This window comes from Chionomys nivalis, chromosome 1, assembly GCF_950005125.1.
Source record: "Chionomys nivalis chromosome 1, mChiNiv1.1, whole genome shotgun sequence".
Lineage (NCBI taxonomy): Eukaryota > Metazoa > Chordata > Mammalia > Rodentia > Cricetidae > Chionomys > Chionomys nivalis.
Window position 1 is genome coordinate 161,975,456 of NC_080086.1, and position 18,452 is coordinate 161,993,907.

At 40.0% G+C, this 18,452-nt stretch overlaps 1 protein-coding gene across 1 annotated transcript in view; it reads right to left on the reverse strand.

Moving 5' to 3' along the window:
* Positions 1–18,452, reverse strand: part of Mgam2 (maltase-glucoamylase 2 (putative)) — a 75,981-nt gene that overhangs the window by 10,394 nt on the left and 47,135 nt on the right. The window contains exons 33-44 of the mRNA XM_057792906.1: positions 17,182–17,244; positions 16,239–16,373; positions 14,478–14,562; positions 13,408–13,546; positions 8,169–8,302; positions 7,856–7,890; positions 7,638–7,754; positions 6,932–7,080; positions 6,740–6,824; positions 6,078–6,134; positions 5,553–5,677; positions 4,443–4,531 (exon numbers count right to left, since the gene is read on the reverse strand). Of these exons, the coding sequence (XP_057648889.1) occupies positions 4,443–4,531; positions 5,553–5,677; positions 6,078–6,134; positions 6,740–6,824; positions 6,932–7,080; positions 7,638–7,754; positions 7,856–7,890; positions 8,169–8,302; positions 13,408–13,546; positions 14,478–14,562; positions 16,239–16,373; positions 17,182–17,244 (1,213 nt within the window). The remainder of the gene's footprint in view (positions 1–4,442; positions 4,532–5,552; positions 5,678–6,077; positions 6,135–6,739; positions 6,825–6,931; positions 7,081–7,637; positions 7,755–7,855; positions 7,891–8,168; positions 8,303–13,407; positions 13,547–14,477; positions 14,563–16,238; positions 16,374–17,181; positions 17,245–18,452) is intronic.

Sequence of the window (18,452 nt, forward strand, 5' to 3'; positions counted from 1 at the left end):
GTGGTACCATATTACCTGTACATGGTGCAACTTAAGTTTTTAAGAAGTGCTTAACATTTTAAGAAATGCTCCTGGATAGTAAAAAAATTACAGATGCACAATAAAACAGATTCAGACATAAAAGGACTACAGTGTTGGATGAGTGTATGTAGGCTTGAGGGAGAGAAAAAAAATAGAGAATAAAGTTAATGGTTTAAAAAAAAAGGTAAAGTCTTTAAAGAGACAGAATACAGATAGTTATAGATTAAGAGAGATAAAGAAAAATAAGCCATGTAAAAACAGAAAATTCACAGAGAGTCTGGATTCTTTGTATGATTGTGTTTTCTTTAAAATTTTTGACTGTGAAGGAGCTAAGTACAGAGAGACATTTCATTACATGGGCTGCCAAGCGAAACCAGAATGGGTAGCATAAGGGTATTATGACTTCAGAATTTGGGTCTAAGGATATGATGCTTTGGAGAGGGTCTATTTTTGTTTTCACAGAGGATGAGACCCTGTGGATCGCTTCTATCCCAATATGGTATGATAGACCACGCCCTCCTGAAAGGTTGCTGTGAACACCCTCAAAAAATTACTTTGCTCAACTGCTGACTGAGATGAACCTAGCAGACAGGTTATCCCATAAAAGACCTGAATAACAGCACCCCCATTCAGCAGGAAGCAGTTTGGAGAGAAAAAACTGCGCCCATGTTCCCAAATATGGTTTATAAATGTTCTTTTACATTTAAAGGGGGATATAATATAGATATGAATAATTTGTATTGGTATGGATTTTAAGGTCAATTTTGTTATATGTATATGTGTTTCTGCTATTGATTAAGGTGTTGTGATTGTGCAGTTCATTTTAAAAATGTAATGTATAATTAGGAAGTATAGGTTGTTGATGGATAATCATCAATAATAGTCAAGCTTGTAGTCATGTTAGATTTTCTGGATATATAGAGATATATTTCAGTTAGATAGGCATTCTTCATATCTTTCAAAGACTGTAGAATATGGCATTTAAATGTTTTAATAACTTAGGAGTTTTCATGATAATGAGACACGCCTGCTCCTGGCAGCACCAATCTACTTCAAGAGGAAGATGGGCATCGAAGAAGCTCGTTATGGAGTTTGATAGCCATTTGGGGAAGAAACTGTTCTTGCCTGGACTATTGCATAAACTGGACACAGAGAACCCTCAGAGAGAGGACAGCCGAACTTGCCTAAAGGTGAGATGATCTTTCCGGGTTCCTGATTTATGAAAGAGTGTATGAGACATTCTACAGGACACAGCAGAAAGTAACTGAACTGTCTTTGAAATTTCCTGCTTCATGGAAGAGTCTGATGGATACTATGGGCCTGTAAACTGAAGATGGATGCCCCAACGGTACAAAAGAATTTTGGGTGACTGTCCAAAGAGCGAGATGTCTCTGTCATTTCTAGAGCTTTGGACTTCTTGTTTGCTTAGGTAATATTATATCCTTCTGGAGTCTTTGATGGAGTTGAAGAATGGTTAGTTATAGTTGTAGTTTTTCTTAGTTATGATAAAAGATAAAATAGATATAAATATTGTAACTGTAATTCTTGCTTGATAACTGTTTTGTTATATGTAATCTTACTATGTTAAAATGAAAGCCTTCTTTTTTGTTTAAACAGAAAAAGGGAAAATGATATGGAAGTGATTTCTTTCTAATCTGTTGCTTTCATTGGTTAATTAATAAAGAAACTGCCTAGGTCCATTTGATAGGCCAACCCTTAGGTGGGTGGAGTAAACAGAACAGAATGCTGGGAGAAAGAAGCCGAGTCAGTAAGTCGCCATGATTCTCCCACTCCAGACAGATGCAGGTTAAGATCTTTCCTGATAAGCCAGCTCGTAGTGCTACACAGATCATTAGAAATGGGTTAGATCAATATGTTAGAGTTAGCCAGTAAGAGACTAGAACTAATGGGCCAAACACTATTTAAAAGAAAACAGTTTCCATGTAATTATTTCGGTTGTAAAGCTAGCCGGGTGGCGAGACGTAGCCCGCCGCTCCTATTACTACACTAATAGCATTATAAAACCTATCTTTACACCCATAGATAAGTGTAGCTCCCAACCTCATCAAAGAAGATTCTTTCTACAGCAAACAAACACCATAACAAAAGAAAAAGAGAAAACACAAATGATCAGAATGCAGAGAACAATGGATCATGGGCAGCCCAAACTCAACATACATCTTTCTTCAATACAGCTTCTCAGGGGACATCTGGAAGAGGGGGCAGAAAGATTGTAGGAGCTAGAGGATCAAAAAATTCTGCTATGATATTGCTTCTCCTAGATACAAAAAGAAGCTACATTCATGGTGCCTAAAAACATGGCCACTTAGCCGGGCAGTGGTGGTGCTCACCTTTAATCGCAGCACTCTGGAGGCAGAGGCAGGCGGACTTCTGTGAGTTTGAGTACAGCCTGGTCTATAAAGCTAGTTCCAGGACAGTTAGAACTGTTACACAGAGAAACACTATCTCAAAAAACAGACAAATAAAAGAATATGGCTGCTTAAACAAGACTTAAACAATGATAACACCAATAAACTCACTAACACAGAAAAGGAAATCTCCTGAGGTCCCACCCCTAGATGAAGAAGTACATGTTGAGATCAGAAAAATTAGATTCTCCTAGGGATAAGTCCCCTAGTTGCTTATATAATACAAAGTAGTGAGCTCTGAAATCATGTACACACAAGCCATGAGAAACAGACTCACTGAGATTTGTTAATGTGTTCATAAATATGTTTTTCTGTGTGTGACAATAACAATAAAGAAAAAGGAGTCCATTAATTTTAAAGAGGTTGAAGGAGGGGATGTTAGAGGGGTTAAAGGGAAGAAAGAAAGGGAAGAAGTGATATAATTATATTTTATTTTAAATTTTTAAATAAAAAATTCAAAGAATTATATTCTTAAGTGGATTTTTATGTAAATTTTAGCTAGGGTCATATATGCTAGAAAAAATCATCTAAAATGCAAATAAATCTAATACTCAAAACTCAATTTGTAACAATGAAATTAATGTCATATAGTGAGAATAATTATAGTTAGATAAACTTTAAAATACCAGTTAGACAGTGGAGCACACCTTTAATCCCAGCACTTAAGAGCCAGAGACAGGCCGGGCGGTGGTGGCGCACGCCTTTAATCCCAGCACTTGGGAGGCAGAGGCAGGCGGATCTCTGTGAGTTCGAGACCAGCCTGGTCTACAAGAGCTAGTTCCAGGACAGGCTCCAAAACCACAGAGAAACCCTGTCTCGAAAAACCAAAAAAAAAAAAAAAAAAAAAAAAAAAAAAAAAAAAAAAAAAAAGAGCCAGAGACAGACAGATCTCTGTGAGTTCAAGGCCAGCCTGGTCTACAGAGTAAAGGCAGGCTCTAAAGCTACACAGAGAAACCCTGTCTCAAAAAAAAAAAACAAAACAAAAACAAACCCAAACAAACAAATAAACAAACAAGTTTAGAATATCCTCTTCACGGCATATGATCATAGTAATAGTAAAGATGTTTGTAAGGAGCACATCTTAATATCCCTTTATGTGTCTGTCATTACATTCAATAAAAAGAAACTCGATATACAAATTAAATTTGCCATGCTTCCAGTTATTCAAAACTAAGCATTTTTCTAGGTATATAACAACAGAATAACAAAAGACAATACAGCAATACACCTAAATGTAGTTGTATGTTTATTCTAATTCTCTACCCTTAAAGCTTTTGTATTTCATGCTTCAATGAAAATGATGAAAATTAAAAGGAAGAAGGTTTTAGATATATTAGTGAAGAAAAATAGACTACAATTTCAGAAAGTGTGGCTTTTTGCAAAATCAAAATATTATAGTCCAAGATAATAGTAGTAAAAGTGATAACAGGTTAACAGCAGCGTGCCGATATTCTTTTGAAATGTCCGAGCAAGAGACTACTCTGATGATAACGATGGGTGGTAGTTATCTCCAATAGAGTGAGTGAAAACAGAGCATGAGAACACAAAGCATGCCAAGTCTTAAGCATCCCCCTGGCAATTTTTAATTCTCAATTTATGTGTCACCAAGAGTCTCCTGAGTGTCCCGACTTATGAGAAAAAAGATGCCTGATATTGTTTGCTGACTCAAGGAGAGCCTTAGCCCTGCCCTGTGAGGATGACTTCATGATTAGCCTGGTATCTGTATCCACACTGTGTTGACAGAGTGAAGCAGTTCTGTGAGGATAGACCTGCCCTGGCTGAAGCCATCATGTCAGACTCATAAACTTCCAAGACTGGGGAACCGTACCTGGTCTACAATAACTTTCAGTAGAAAATATCTGAGCCAGTCAAAAGTTTCAAACAGTAGGCAGCACAGAGGTAGGTTTTAGGGTCCCACTGGTACATGCTGAGCTTCTATTATACAGTGCTCAGAATGGCATGCAGGCTCTCTGGGAGTGAGGTCATACTTACCGATGCTTTGTCCATCATCCCAAAACATCTGACCTTCAGCCTCCCCTTTATCATCCAAAGCAACAGTCAACCCCACAAAATTTTGTCGGCTATAAAAAATAAAACCAAATCATTAATCATTATTTTTCACTTGGTTGTAGGCTGTAAGAGCAAAAAACATCTTCTAAAAACATCTTAATCCCGAAATAAACTACAAAACTCAAGGTGTTAAATATGTACAAAAAGTGACAAAGAATATAGTGAGATAAAATATAAGATCTAAGTCAAAAGAACATCATTTAAAGTTTAATGAAACCTTTGTTAGCTTTGAATTTCACAGCTCAAATAGGCACATTTTCCAACATACCCATTGCAATTATACAAAACCATGATGTGACATCAATTCCTTAGTAAGGCAATACCAGAAAATTAAAACTTCAACAACTTTCAGGTGCCAAAGATTAAAATCCAAACTACACAGGATGCCATTCACAGACTTCCATGAGCTAACTCTGTTTCAATTGTATCTACTCAACTCATTTTTCACCTTTATTTCTTTAACCCTCCTAGAATATCTCTCCTCGTCTTCAGATGTTCAAATCCTATTTATTATTCAAGAACCATCTCAGGGTCTGTTTTGGTAAAAATCATGTCTTTCATCACTGGCTGAAAGTTGACTGATTTTCTGTATCATTTTCATATGCTTTTTGATATGTTTCCCGTGTGTGCGCGTGCATGTGTGCGTGCGCGCGCACATGTGTGTGTGTGTGTATGTGTGTGTTATGAAAACTCTTTTTGAGTTCACCAAAAATCAGCCTGGAAATGCCATGCAACCATGGAAATGTCATGCAAGTGAAGGTTCTCATTAATATTCCCCCTTTTCAAAAACATGGGAAGAAAACCAGGTTTCTATCCCTCAGAAAATTTTTGCTCAGGGGAATTCTGCTCTTGATATAAGATCTCGGGTGAAAGATCTCCCAGGGATAGGTTTCATGAACTTTTCTTCCTCCAGAGCCAATCAGAAGGCACCCATGAAAGCCAACCAATGGAACTCTGTAGCTTGATTTCTTTTCTTTATTTATCCGTACGTCCTGGGAAAGGGCCAGGTCATCAAACACTGCTTCATTATACCTGTAGTAAGTGTTCATTGCAGGCTCTTGCCAAGGCAGGATGTAGCCTCCTCTGACATGAACGTTGATGTGATCCAGAGGAGCGGCCAGTGTTTGCCAATCACCTGTTGAGTCTTGGCCAGATCCCTAGAAGGAGGCACATAGAGGAGAAATGTTGACAGGATAATCAATTAAATGAGTTACATATTTTACTAAAACTTCTTTCTTACTAAGAAGCATGTTGGAAGATCAGCAAAAAAACCACAAAAATTAAAAAAAAAAAAAACTATTTTTATTTTTGAGTAAACCTTCGAAAACCTAGTGTTTTCTGTGTAAGTCTAGAGAAAGTTTAGGGTAGATGACAGCAGAAATAGGTACTCTGATGTTTCCTATGCCTTTATTCAGATCCCATTAATGCAGATCAGGCTAGGGATAGAAAGATTGGAGATTGTTGCTTTCTGGTTTGAGAAGTTAGGAGGAAGTCTTAATCACCTCTCTAACATACAGAGCCAGCCATCCGATTCCCCCGAAAAACATTCTAACTCACCGTGCTATGGTCATACCAGCGGGCTCTGGGGAAATAAGCTTGAATCTCAAAAGTGTTCTGAAACATAAAAGCAGTATGTTTCTGTGAATATTCCAACTGGAAAACAATATTAATCTTTAAAACATTTTCTATAGAATTAAGATTAAGGTGGAATTTTATTAGTGACGTCAAGAATTTGAGAAATCTTAAGGAATACACTTTGGAAACGTCTCTTCAAATAGGTAGAAAAAATGTGTCAATTAGTGAAATTATAAAAGGACTGGCTCACAGAATACCCAACTGAGAAATCAGTGTGGGAATGCTTTCAGTAATATCTTGGGGAGAAAAAACATCAAAAGATCTTTGTTTGATGTTCTAGGAAGTTATCTGTTTAAAAATAATGAAGGGAGCAAGACAGGAAACTGTTTTAAATGTTTTCCCTGGACCTTGTGAATGTCTCAGCAGGGAGAAGCATCTTTCACCAACCCCAAAAACTTGAGTTAGAGCCCTTGAGCCCAAGTGGTAGAAAGAAAGAACTCAGTTGTAAACATTGTCTTCCAAATATCTGCACATGGGCACACACAGATAAGCTCAGTATTTTCTTTTAATTTGAAATAAAATAACTTTTTCACTGTGGTTTTAAGTCATGTTATTGGAAGACATCTGGTCCATAAGAAACTCACACTTTCCAGAACGGGGCTGATCAGGATAGCTGGGCCCAACATGAACTGGCGGTCTATATCCCACGTTACATTGTCATTTGTGAACCTGAAAAATCCAATATGAAAAAACTCATCCCTAGGCCTAGCACCATTGCAAAGTGTTATTTACAAACATGCCCAGACTCACTGCTTGGAGAAAGAGGCAACACTCACTCATGGAGAAGGGGTCGGATGACGGTGCTGCCCTCAACGTGAGCTTTATGCATCAAGGTATACAGATATGGCAGCAGGGAGTATCTGATCTGCAGCACTCTCCTTGAGTACTCCTTGAAGGTTGAATTCCAGGCCACGGGATCTTGTCTCTAAAGGGGTGAGTGAACACTTGGTAAGTTCTTCCTCACTACATCCCAGGGATCTCAGAAGAGGATGGCCAGCCATGTGCAGTCTCTTCTCTCGCCATTTCTAGCCTCCCCCTCTTTGCTCCCTCTGTCACCTCTAACACTAGTGTAGATGCTCTTTGTCATCGATTCTCAGGTCCCTTGAACAATCAACCTTTGGCTTTGTGGCTGTGTAAGCCTTATCAATAGGCCCCTATGCAGCACGGATTTATCAACGATGCTTTGAATAAATTACCAACTCAATATTCTGTCAAGCAAGGGAACACGTTATATTGTAGTTCAATGCAGGAGCTAGAAAATACCTTTTCTTGGCAAAAAAAAAAAAATGCCTCCAAGAAGTAAAGAAAATTGTACTATTAAGAGTTTTTGATAACCTTGGAGTTCTGAACTTTGTGGATATTCAAAAACATGGATGTCCTGGTGGTCTTCATGATAGGTCAGGAAACATTTCTGTAATTTTGAAATAAGCTGTGATTTGATATTTGCTAATATATCTGCAGCATGAACAATGGCCGCCTCACCCTAGTTCCTGCATTGTTGTGGTTCCTGGAAAATGGATAAAATGCTCCCAGTTGCATCCAGCGGATACACATCTCATACTCAGCATCTCCAAAGAACCCACAGATGTCTGCTCCTGTCTGAGAAGAAGCAAAATCAGAGTATCAACTGGGTATTCTTCCGAGACAGACACACAGACACTAAAATCTGGGCAAAGGGCAACGGTTCTAATCTGACTTACATAAGGTATTCCAAAGAGACTGAACTCCATCATGCCTGCAATGAGATATAACAGCCATGTTAAATGAAGGCAACCCTTGGGTAGGAGAGAGGAAGCTCAACCTTTTCCTCTGCTTCATTAACAGCCCTTTGCAATTCCTGATGAATATATTGAGAGATGGGTATAAACTAAAACTCACACTGACAGAACATTCAACTTTTACTGACTTTACTGCCCCCTCGATGCCAATCTAAACATACACAGTATAGCCCAATTGTATACACTCTAGTTCCAGTCCCACCACCAGCAAAGGCCCCTAAGAACAACCACACACCAATGATGGATTTCCCCAGCTGGTCCCAGGCAGCTGTGTTGTCTCCCAGCCAGTGTCCTGCCCATCGTCCAGAAGTGGGGAATGTGGAGCGGGTGATGACGATCCCTCTCTGTCCTGTCACCTTTTGCACAGCTCTGGGTGGGGAAACAAGGAGGTGAATTTGAGGCTCTGTGCATGGGGCAGTAGAACGGTTGCTCTAAGAACCAGAGGACTTCATCCAGGAAAGAAGCCAGATAAAAGTCCCAATCAACTTCATGGCAGGGCTTGAGAGATATACTTGCACCTAGAGTAAGGAACTTATCCTCTTTTTAATTTTTTAAATTTATTATTCTTATACGTTATATCTCAATTGCAGTTTCCCCTCCCTCCCCTTCTCGTAGTTCTTCCTTATCACCACCCATTCGTCAGTTTCCCTTCCAAAAAGGACAGGCCTCCCAGGGATATCACCAAACATGGCATATCAGGTTACGCAGTGCAAATATCCAGAAATAAGCTCAACCTGGACTATCAGAGGATTTTTAGCAGTTGGATAAAAGCCAGAATTCCTCAGGAACTTGTGAAACTGGTACAGTTCTCTCTTCTATCTACAACAGAAAACATTCCCTTAACCATACCATATAGTTCTCATGTTGTCAGTTTTCTCACCACCCTAGTGTGCTCACTCTCCTGAGCACACCCTCTACATCAAGATTAAAATTGTGCCTTGTCTGAACACTTCAGTTGGAGTGGTAGTTTCTTTCTTTGTAGTCCCAAAATTTTATACCTGATGAGAGGAGGCTAGAGCTGTGTAAATGAAGCAGCATTATGAAAGAGCAATGGAGAAATGAAGAAAAAAATAGAAAAGATAAAAATAAATAAATAAGTAAATAAATAAACAAACAAACAAACCAAATTGAACGATCTAGAGTTCTTTATGATTATGGGAAGTGGGAATTGTGCTCTCGGTGCTGCGCTTCGATTGCATGGGTGTTTCTTGCATGGAAGAGGTTCTTAGTGATATATTGAAGCGATTAAAGGGATTAAACTCTCCCACTTTTACAATTCAATTTAAGTTGCAGCTCCCTGACAAGGGCCTTTTACCCCCAAGGCCCTTACATTCAGGGTGAAGGGAGAGAGAACAAACACAGAGAGCCAAGTCATCCTTGGGGTGTCTGGAGGGCAAAGCCAGTTGTCAGCCCTCTTCTGAGTCAAGTTGGGACCTGCCCAAGTTTGTGCAGATGTGTCCAAAAACGATAAGACTAAATCTCAGCCAATTAGAAATACATTAATGTAACTGCTGCTCACGTAATCAATTGCATAAATGTCCCTGCAACTCCCCTTACCTGTGCTTAAAAGGAGCCTGCATGTTCCTCTCAGGATCATCACCATTTTGTACAGGTGAGCAACCCCACATGCATGTTGGTATAAAAACGCTCTTTGCTGTTACATACTATTTGATTCTGGGATCTCCTTCAGCGTTCCCTTGAACTCTAGACTATATATACATATATATCATATATGATATGATGTCTATCACCCAGTGCTTTTGGCTTGCACTTCCGCCAACAATCGCTTAGGCAATTTACATAGCCACCCAGGGCCCTCAACCCTACATGATCTACGTGCAGCATGGTCATGTCACCTATGCATGATGCAGCTATGCAAACACTTGTGCACATGCATAAGCCCCTGTGCACATGTACTAGGTAACCTTTAAAAGCTGTACATGTCCGGTCCACACTCTTTTCCTACAGTGACTTCCTCAGGCCTGCACACATATCTTTCTTTCTCTTAAGAAACTCTGAAAGTGGATTTCGTTGTGTTTCGTGATCTGTTCTCCTTCGCGCCTGGGAATTTTATTATATATATAAAAGTTTATAGAAAAGTCTGTCTTAGACTGAAGTCTGAAAGTTGGAAGAGGACATCTGGGAATGTTTTCTTCAAATAAAACAATTACCTACACAGGCAGAAATGCTGAAGGCAGCCATTTCTGAACTCAGAAGCCACTTGAAATCACCTGGCACGAGTGAGAAGGAACCACAAAACATGCAACAAACCATTTTAGGAGTTTATTAGAGGGGGCGTGTACTGGCCTGGGAGTGAGAGAGAGAAAGGTGGTGCGTCCAGTTTTTAAAACCTGTCTAGCGCATGCACGGGGGGGGGGGGGGGGGAGGCGGGCGGTGCACAGGGGGTTGACGTGGCTATGTCATACTGAAGGACCAGAAAGAGTAGAGCCAAAACTCTAGGTTAGCCAGTTCAGTGACTCTATTCCAGGAACTAGCTGACCATAAAGTTAGATTATAATCTTGAGAATAATCTTGAGAAACAGGGAGTTATCCCCTTGTGATTATCACTGGTAGTTTCGGAATATTCATGACGCCCTCCCTACCCCCTTTGGGTTGTGGTTTCTTCCCCTAAATACTCCCTCTCTCAGCTACTCAGGGTCAAACTTCTCTACCCCTGTGTGGGAAATGAGTTTCGGTCCCAGCGTGTTGGTTCCTGTCCTGTCAATAAACCTTGTGTGATTGCAGCAAGGACAGTCTCTCATGAGTTCCTGGGGGGGTTGTGTTATCCCGAGACTTGAGTGAGAGTCTCCCTACTCCAAGAGTCTTAAAATACGCAGATGATGGGGCTCACACATGTGTACAAGGGCTTAGCTAAGTCATACATGGATATAACCACCCATGTGTGCATGTGGGTCACGTGGAGCTCTTTAACATTCAGGCACTTCTGCCTGAGGGCTTGTCTGCACATGCATGGCTTTAGAACCCAGAAGCACAGTCTTACTTGTGGCTGAATAATTATACCACTGATCAATAAAGAAATAAAAATCATCTCCCCCCCACTCAGAAAAAAAACTGAAAAATCTTTTCAAGACAGTGAGCTTTGTGACACTCTCCCTTAAGGCTCCTTTAGCTTATTCCTTGGTAGCCCTACTGTCAGCAAAGAACCAATAGCTTCACAGTAAACAAAAGAATCTGAATCCCCTTCCTGTTCTATTAAAAAGTATTCTCCCCCAAACACTTCAGTCCTCCAGACAATGTCTATTCTGAGTTCTGTGACCACGTGGTTTGACTCAGACTTCAGAACAAGATTGAGAAAAAAATTTCCCACCTGTATTGAATTAGTTGTCAAAACTTAAGCACTGTACTGGCACCCTCATGGGTGCTCAGGCGGTGATTTCTGCTTAGGTAAAGCATTTGGCTCAGATTTTAAAAGCAATTCCTGGAGGATTAGAGTCATAGAGAACTTTGCAAAAGAAATGCACATTACTGGGCATCTTAGCATTATGCATGCCCAGGCTCCAGTACATTCCCAGAGAAGACGGCAGCAGCTGAGCTGGAGAGCAGGCAGAAGCCTGAAATGAAAGGTAAGCACATCATTTGGTCTCTTAAGTATGCAAGCATCTTCTTTTTCACTTTGCTAAGTAAAAAATTACTTAAAGAGTCCAGACTTTCACTGTGCCTGGAGTGGGCTTCAGTAAGACAGTCACCTTCTAGACTCTAAACCTTTGACCTGACTTTCGCTGGAGTATTCTATTTCTTTTTAAAGCAACTTCAGGAATTCTTTCTCTGCTCCTTTAAGATGCAAATCTTTTTTTAAAAGAGGATTGTGTGGGATTTAGAACCAGGACTGTCTTCCTCAAGGCCCAGAGTTTGCGTTTGTAAAGCAGTCAGTGGGGGGAAGGTAATGGGCCCCACCCCCTCAGGCTCTGAAGGAGAGTTGGGGTCAGTCTTTAACAAAGTTACCCTGGTTCAAAGAAGGAGAAAGCCTCTTCTTTCAAAGACCAGAGAAAGTACTTTTCCTGAGGTGGGGGGTAGGGGGTGCAAGTAGGGAATCAGTGACTACAGAATATAGAAAAGTAGCTGATCAAATGAGAACAGAAACAACAGCCAACCTTGTGGACAATGGAAGAGCTATAATTTATTATTAGAAATGTTTAATATTCAATAATAACAACAAACAAATGACTCAAAAAATGTAAGGAAAAAAAGTAGCCAATAAGTGACTTTTAGATATAAAACAAAGAAAAACCAGCCTACAGTTCACAACCCAGAGAAACTAGACAACAAATAGGACTTTAAGAAAGACATACATGGATCTACACTGTTGTTCCTTTGGAGACAAGGCCACGCATGCGCAAAAAATACAGTCTCCAAGTGGACTACAAACCCCAAAATGCCCAGAGCCCTTTAAAAATGGGCGTTCCAACCCGCCCTCTCTCCTTCTCTCGCGCTCTCCCCTCCTCTTTCCCTTTCGTCTCTTCACTCCCGTTCCTTGTATGTTACCCTCCCCCATTAAAGTTTACCCACGTGGGACCCCGCGTGTCTCGTCTCTCCTTCCCCAACCCCGCGCGTCTCGTGTCTCCCCCTCCCGAACAACACCCCCGCATAAAAAATAATAACATTGGAGAATGGCAAAAAAAAAATCAAGATCTCTTGAGTAAATTGAGAGTGTGGGGATCACAAAAGAGCGTAGAAGGGGAGAGGGGAGTGGAGAAAAATATATGACTCAATAAAAAAAATAAAAAAATAGTAAAAAAAAAAAAGGAAAAAAGAAACTGTTGCAGAAGGGTCTTGGTAGAGAAGGGGTTTACACAAGATATTATAAATATATTCAAAGAACTATAAGAAAGTGTGTCTACTAAAGAAAATATGGTCTGTCAAATCACTAAATGGATAATAAAGCAGAATGGAAAGGTGGGGGAAATTACAGGGGCAGGGGCAGGGTAAAGGTGCTTAGCTGGTTAAGAGTCAAAACTTCCAGTCCAATTAACAACATTTGCTTAGAGACAGTATTCCTTTTATCTAGAAGTACTTTTTTTTTAAGATTTATTTATTTATTATGTATACAACTTTCTGCCTCCATGTATACCCACACGCCAGAGGAGGGCGCCAGATCTCATTACAGATGAGAAGGAGGGCGCCAGATCTCATTACAGATGGTTGTGAGTCACCATGTGGTTGCTGGGAATTGAACTCAGGACCTCTGGAAGAGCAGACGGTACTCTTAACCACTGAGCCATCTCTCTAGCCCCCTATCTAGAAGTATTTTAAATAAGACGATGAGATAGCAATGGACCAAGCTAAAGGCCTAAGCACATTTGCCCCCTGAATAGAACCTCATTGCTTTTCCCATATTTCCCTGAAACAATCTGGGAGTCTCACAAGCAAGATTATAAACTATGTGTATAGTGAAAATACACCTTAATTCCTGGGGCCAGCCTTTTCTTTACTAACATTGACAAAAACATACTCACTCGTAGGTGGGTCTGGTCTGGGACCACCCATACAGGCTGTGCACATCATAGTGCCGCACCCGGGAGCCATCTGGAAGGATCTGCTCGCTCTCCATGCACAGGGTCTTGCTGTTCAAGCCCAAATCCCTGGCTTCTAAATCTGAGGGGGAAATACTGAGTTATTTTCCAAACATCTTGATTCATATATTGGCATGTCTATCATAACAGTTCAAATTACTTAAGATTTTTAATGGAGAAAAGCAACATCCTGTGATTTCAAAATCCATTAAAGCTGAGAAGAACATAGAGTCTGTATGCTCTCCTTTTGCTCCAACTCTAACTCAATGTGTGGGCCACCTCATTTCTCACCATGACAAACGCCTTTGTTGTTAGGACAGTTCCTTCCACTAGATGGTAATGTTCTCAAGGGAATAAGAAGATCTTGTTCCCATTAATCCTGTGCTGATGTTTCTAAATCTTTCTGGCTTGTCAGCATTTGACTAACAAATATTAAATTAAGGGAGGAATAAGATGGATGGTTGTATGTATGTATGTATGTATGTATGTATGTATGGATGGATGGATGGATGGATATATATAAGGATGGAAATGTGACCAATAGACATTAATAAGCCTAGATTTTAGTTGCTGATACAATGGTTTCAAGAACTTCATTCCTTGGTCTTCTTTGTGGTAAGATGATTTAGTATTCTGAGATTTCTTTAACCATAGTCTCTTATTCCAGTTTCTGGTGCAATTAGCACTGAAGTGGTATCTTTCATGAAGTGTTTGAACATGGGTGGAGTTTGGGGATTAGATTTTCATACTCTAGTCAAAAGAACCTGTGTATTTGAAACTTTGGCAATAAATTTATAGTCATCAATACGATCAAGTGCATTGCTCAGCTTCTTTTCTAACAATCGTCATTACTTTTATAGTTAATGACTCACTTAGTAATTTGAATATATTCAAAGATACTCTATTTGTGAATTTTATGCCATGCTGAGAGTTTGTTTACTCCTCCCCTCCAAAACTTTGGCCTCATATAAGAATAAAAAGAAAAGGGGTCTTGAGCAGAAAAGAAATCATACATGGTATGTAGGGAGGTTTATTGAGAATTTCATTGCGGCAGCCCTTGACGGATCCGTCCACAAAGTTTGAAGGCTCATTCATATCCTGAAGCAAACAAGAAAAGAAAAGATTCTGTCCAGTCAGAGGCAGTATGTCATTTCTACATAGAACACTAACCTCGAAAAAATGATCTTTCACCCTCTTTATGCTCTGCATGGGTCAAAATGAAATCTAAAATCCCAAGTCAGCTTGGTGGAGTAAAGACTCCTGCCAGTTTGCCTGGCCTTTCAGATGTATAAAGGTTGTATCATTATAGCAAAAATGCTGAGGCAACATTGACCCTGAACCCAATGGAATATCTCATTCTATCCCCCTTCCCAACAAGCCTGTCTTTATTTTTCTGTTCATAGTTTGTTTACTTTTTATCTGTAACCAGTGGCCATTATGATATTCCTCTACCTTTACTTTTTTTTGGTGTTGTTGTTTTATTTTGTTTTGTTTTTTTTGTTTTTGGAGACAGGGTTTCTCTGTAGTTTTGAAGCCTGTCCTGGAGCTAGCTCTTGTAGACCAGGCTGGACTCGAACTCACAGAGATCCACCTGCCTCTGCCTCCCGAGTGCTGGGATTAAAGGCGTGCGCCACCACTGCCTGGCTCCTCTACCTTTTCTTATGGCCTTAACCTGGAAATTATTCTGGCGCTGGAATAGGCTGCATATTATTCTAAGCAGTTGTAATAAACCAGAAACAAGACTGGAAATAAAACCTTACATTACAAAATGGATAGCTCAAATGCAAGAAGTAGAGGCCCCCAAGAAATATTCATTGTCTGCCAGCAGAGTAAAAATAAAATTGGTCTACCTTAAATAAGATAGTCTTAAGACAACAGAAAACAGCAAGCATTTGAGACTAACTATACATAGTTTTGGGTTACCCAACAATAGTTTTCTTTCTGTTAGAACAAATACCTAATAGTTTTCAGAATCTCTTCTTCAAAGATGCCTACATTTCTGCACTGTCTGACTTATTCGCTTGGATTAATTTGTGTTCTTCCACAAATCTACAATATGCTTTTCTGGCTGAAGGCTCAAGTAGCCACTGAGACCACAAAGCAGCCACAGGACTCATAAGTTTGTCTCCTTGTGAACTGTGAGCTTCTTCTACTCTGATCCAGGGTTTAGCAGCTCTTCAGAGCTGGACTGGAATCTGCTTAAAATTTCAGGGGATTAGATGTGGGAGAGGAAACCATGATATTAATGAATGTGTTTCCCACTGCTAGGAATATGCAAATGGAGGATTCCCTAGAGACTTTTCCCAGATGCATCCCAAGGATCCCTGACCGAAAACCTGTGCAGCACACATTAGAACAACCTTTGAAAGACATCCCTTCAGAGCCGTCTATACTAGTTCAATAGTGAATGTCTTTTGGCTCCCAAATTCATGTCTTGTCCTTTCCCAGTTCTGCCCTGTCTTGCTGGATGTACTTGCAGGCTTCAGAGGGGATTTGATAGCTGGGAAATAAGTCAAGAGACTGTCAGATTGAAAATAAGAGATGCCCTGTTGTCCATGTATTTGCATCTTCAGCAGCTGACACAATTCCTCAGTAGACTCCTCTACTAGATGCGTCCCTAAGCAGACCTGTAATAATCTCTGCTATTCCTGGGTCTAGACACTAAATTCTCTTCCTTTCAGCTGTCCAGTCCTAGCTGCCTATTCTGCCAGTTTATAAACTATCTCACTGCCTTCTGACTACTCATATGTCCAGAGAATTAACAGTGCACTTACAATCCACAACCCATCAAACTTCAAGCTCTTCTCTGGCTCCCGAGGATTTGAATAGAGCTCTTCTATCTCTTTCTTCCACCACGCAGCTGTGCTGTTGCGCAGGAAATCAGGAAAAGCAACATAGGCCCTGTATAGCTGGAAGAGCAACACATGCTTTAGTGGGAAGATCTCCCCTCTCTCCCCTATCCAGGAAGGGGAGTTCTGTAGAAAAGAAGGGGGAAATGGGCAAGCATTTAGGCCTGTCCAGTCTCTGATTTAACCTTGACTTTGTGGCTGCTGTTGCTTCAGAGTTCAGAATGGACACAAAGTTGGAGGGTGGGGCGGAGGGGGCTAATCTCTTAAGAAGAGGTTGAATAGATTTAAAGTCCCTTGTAAGCATAAGATTTGTTTTATGACTAGACATTAGCCATGGACAGTAGAAAACTAAGAGCCAGTATCTAAACAGTTGAGTTGTAAGGATGCATGGGATTTTTGTAGACTGCCCAAACTAAGGAGGTCCTATCTGTCATTCCAAGGGAAAATGAGCTGCATGGTGACCAAGTGTATAGGCTTGATGGAGCAGAAGGCATGAAACCAAGGGCTTTCCTTCTTCCAGCCTACTAGTGATGCCTTTAGTTCTCGAAGAATTCCTCAAAAACCATTTGTCTGTGCTAGTTCCCTACTAGGAAAGATATTCTAGACTTTGATTCAATATTTTCAAGCAACATTATATTTGAATCACAAGCTATTATTATATATAAGGGATTTCACTGTGATTTTTTTTATATCCTTCCATTTTGGTTGCCTATCAAGTTTCTCATTTGAGCATTTCCGCTGCTAAAACTGACCACCGAGCAAGCAGACTCAAGTTAGAGCTACTTGACCAGGAAGGGAAAGTTGCTTATCAAACACAAACATTCAGATGTTTAGGGTGCTATTTCCAAAAGTCTCTGTTTGGTTTTACCTTAACTTGAGTTTCGTGGTCAAGGGAACCATCCACATTTACATTGGGCAAATCTGGCCAAACCTAGACAAATAAGAAAAATCCAAACCTTTAAAATGTCACTGCACACAAGCCATGAGGTGTTTCCCATGCAAAGTTCTAATGGGAGGCCATTCTACAAATGCCTTGATCTTCATCCTAAGTTAAAGTGTAAAAGGTGAACGCATGAAATTCACCCAGGTGACAATGCCCAGGGTTTCCTTACTTCATAAGTTTTCACATTTTAAATATTGAACTCAAGTCACAAACTTCATTTTAAGTGCATCTTTTGCAAAATGATACTTCAAATGAGTTCTTGGTGTTGGTATATATTTTATTTTTACCTGTAGAAACTATTCTTTACAAATAAAAGTGAAATAGGATGTCAGAGAAATGATGTGACTGACATTCCATCTTGCTACCTGACCAAGACTGGATCCCTCCTGCATTTCTATCTCATCACATATTGTTGCAGGATATTTGATCATATTGTGAACCCCAAGATTGTGCTGTTTACTGGAAAAACCTGTTTCTAGTTGTGATGTGGCTCCGCCCTAGCACACACCTTTAATCCAAGAGTGTTCTGCTTGAATACTGTAAATAGTATTAAATACAGTTAACCATAGGTCAAGAGGCAGAGCAAGCAACCAGTTGACCAGAAGTGAACATAGGATTATTAAGAGAAAAAAAATAAAGAATAAGAGGGAGTCAGGAGGATGAATAGAGAAATGCACAGGAAGTAGAAGGGAGGGACATTGAGTTTGAGGAGACTTGTTTGAGAAGATAGGAGAGAGGAGTTTTCTGGGAAGTCTGCTGAGGAGGAAGGTCAGCTGGGTGCATTCTCTGCCTCTCAGAGCTAGCAGGCTCTCACCCCAGCATCTGACTCCTGAGTCTTTATTGGTAAAATTAAATGATTGAGAATTTGTTAAAAACAACAATGCACTCCTCCCATATAAGCTTTTCAATCCTTCAGGCTTTTTCTCAATATTTTCTAGCTGTATCAGTACTTGTTGAGTAGTATATGTAGCATGAACAATCTATAGTATTAATCAATTTTGTTCATAATCAGCAGTACATTAGCTATATATATTGGTAAATCACCAGAGAACACTTATTGAACATTCTTCTAGGATGATTATATTCTGAGATTTCAGTAGGAAATACTGCTTGTTTTCTCAGAGTTCACAGAATTCTTATAAAATTAATATGCGGAACTTCCTGAGAACAACAACATGGAAACATTTCCTATAATA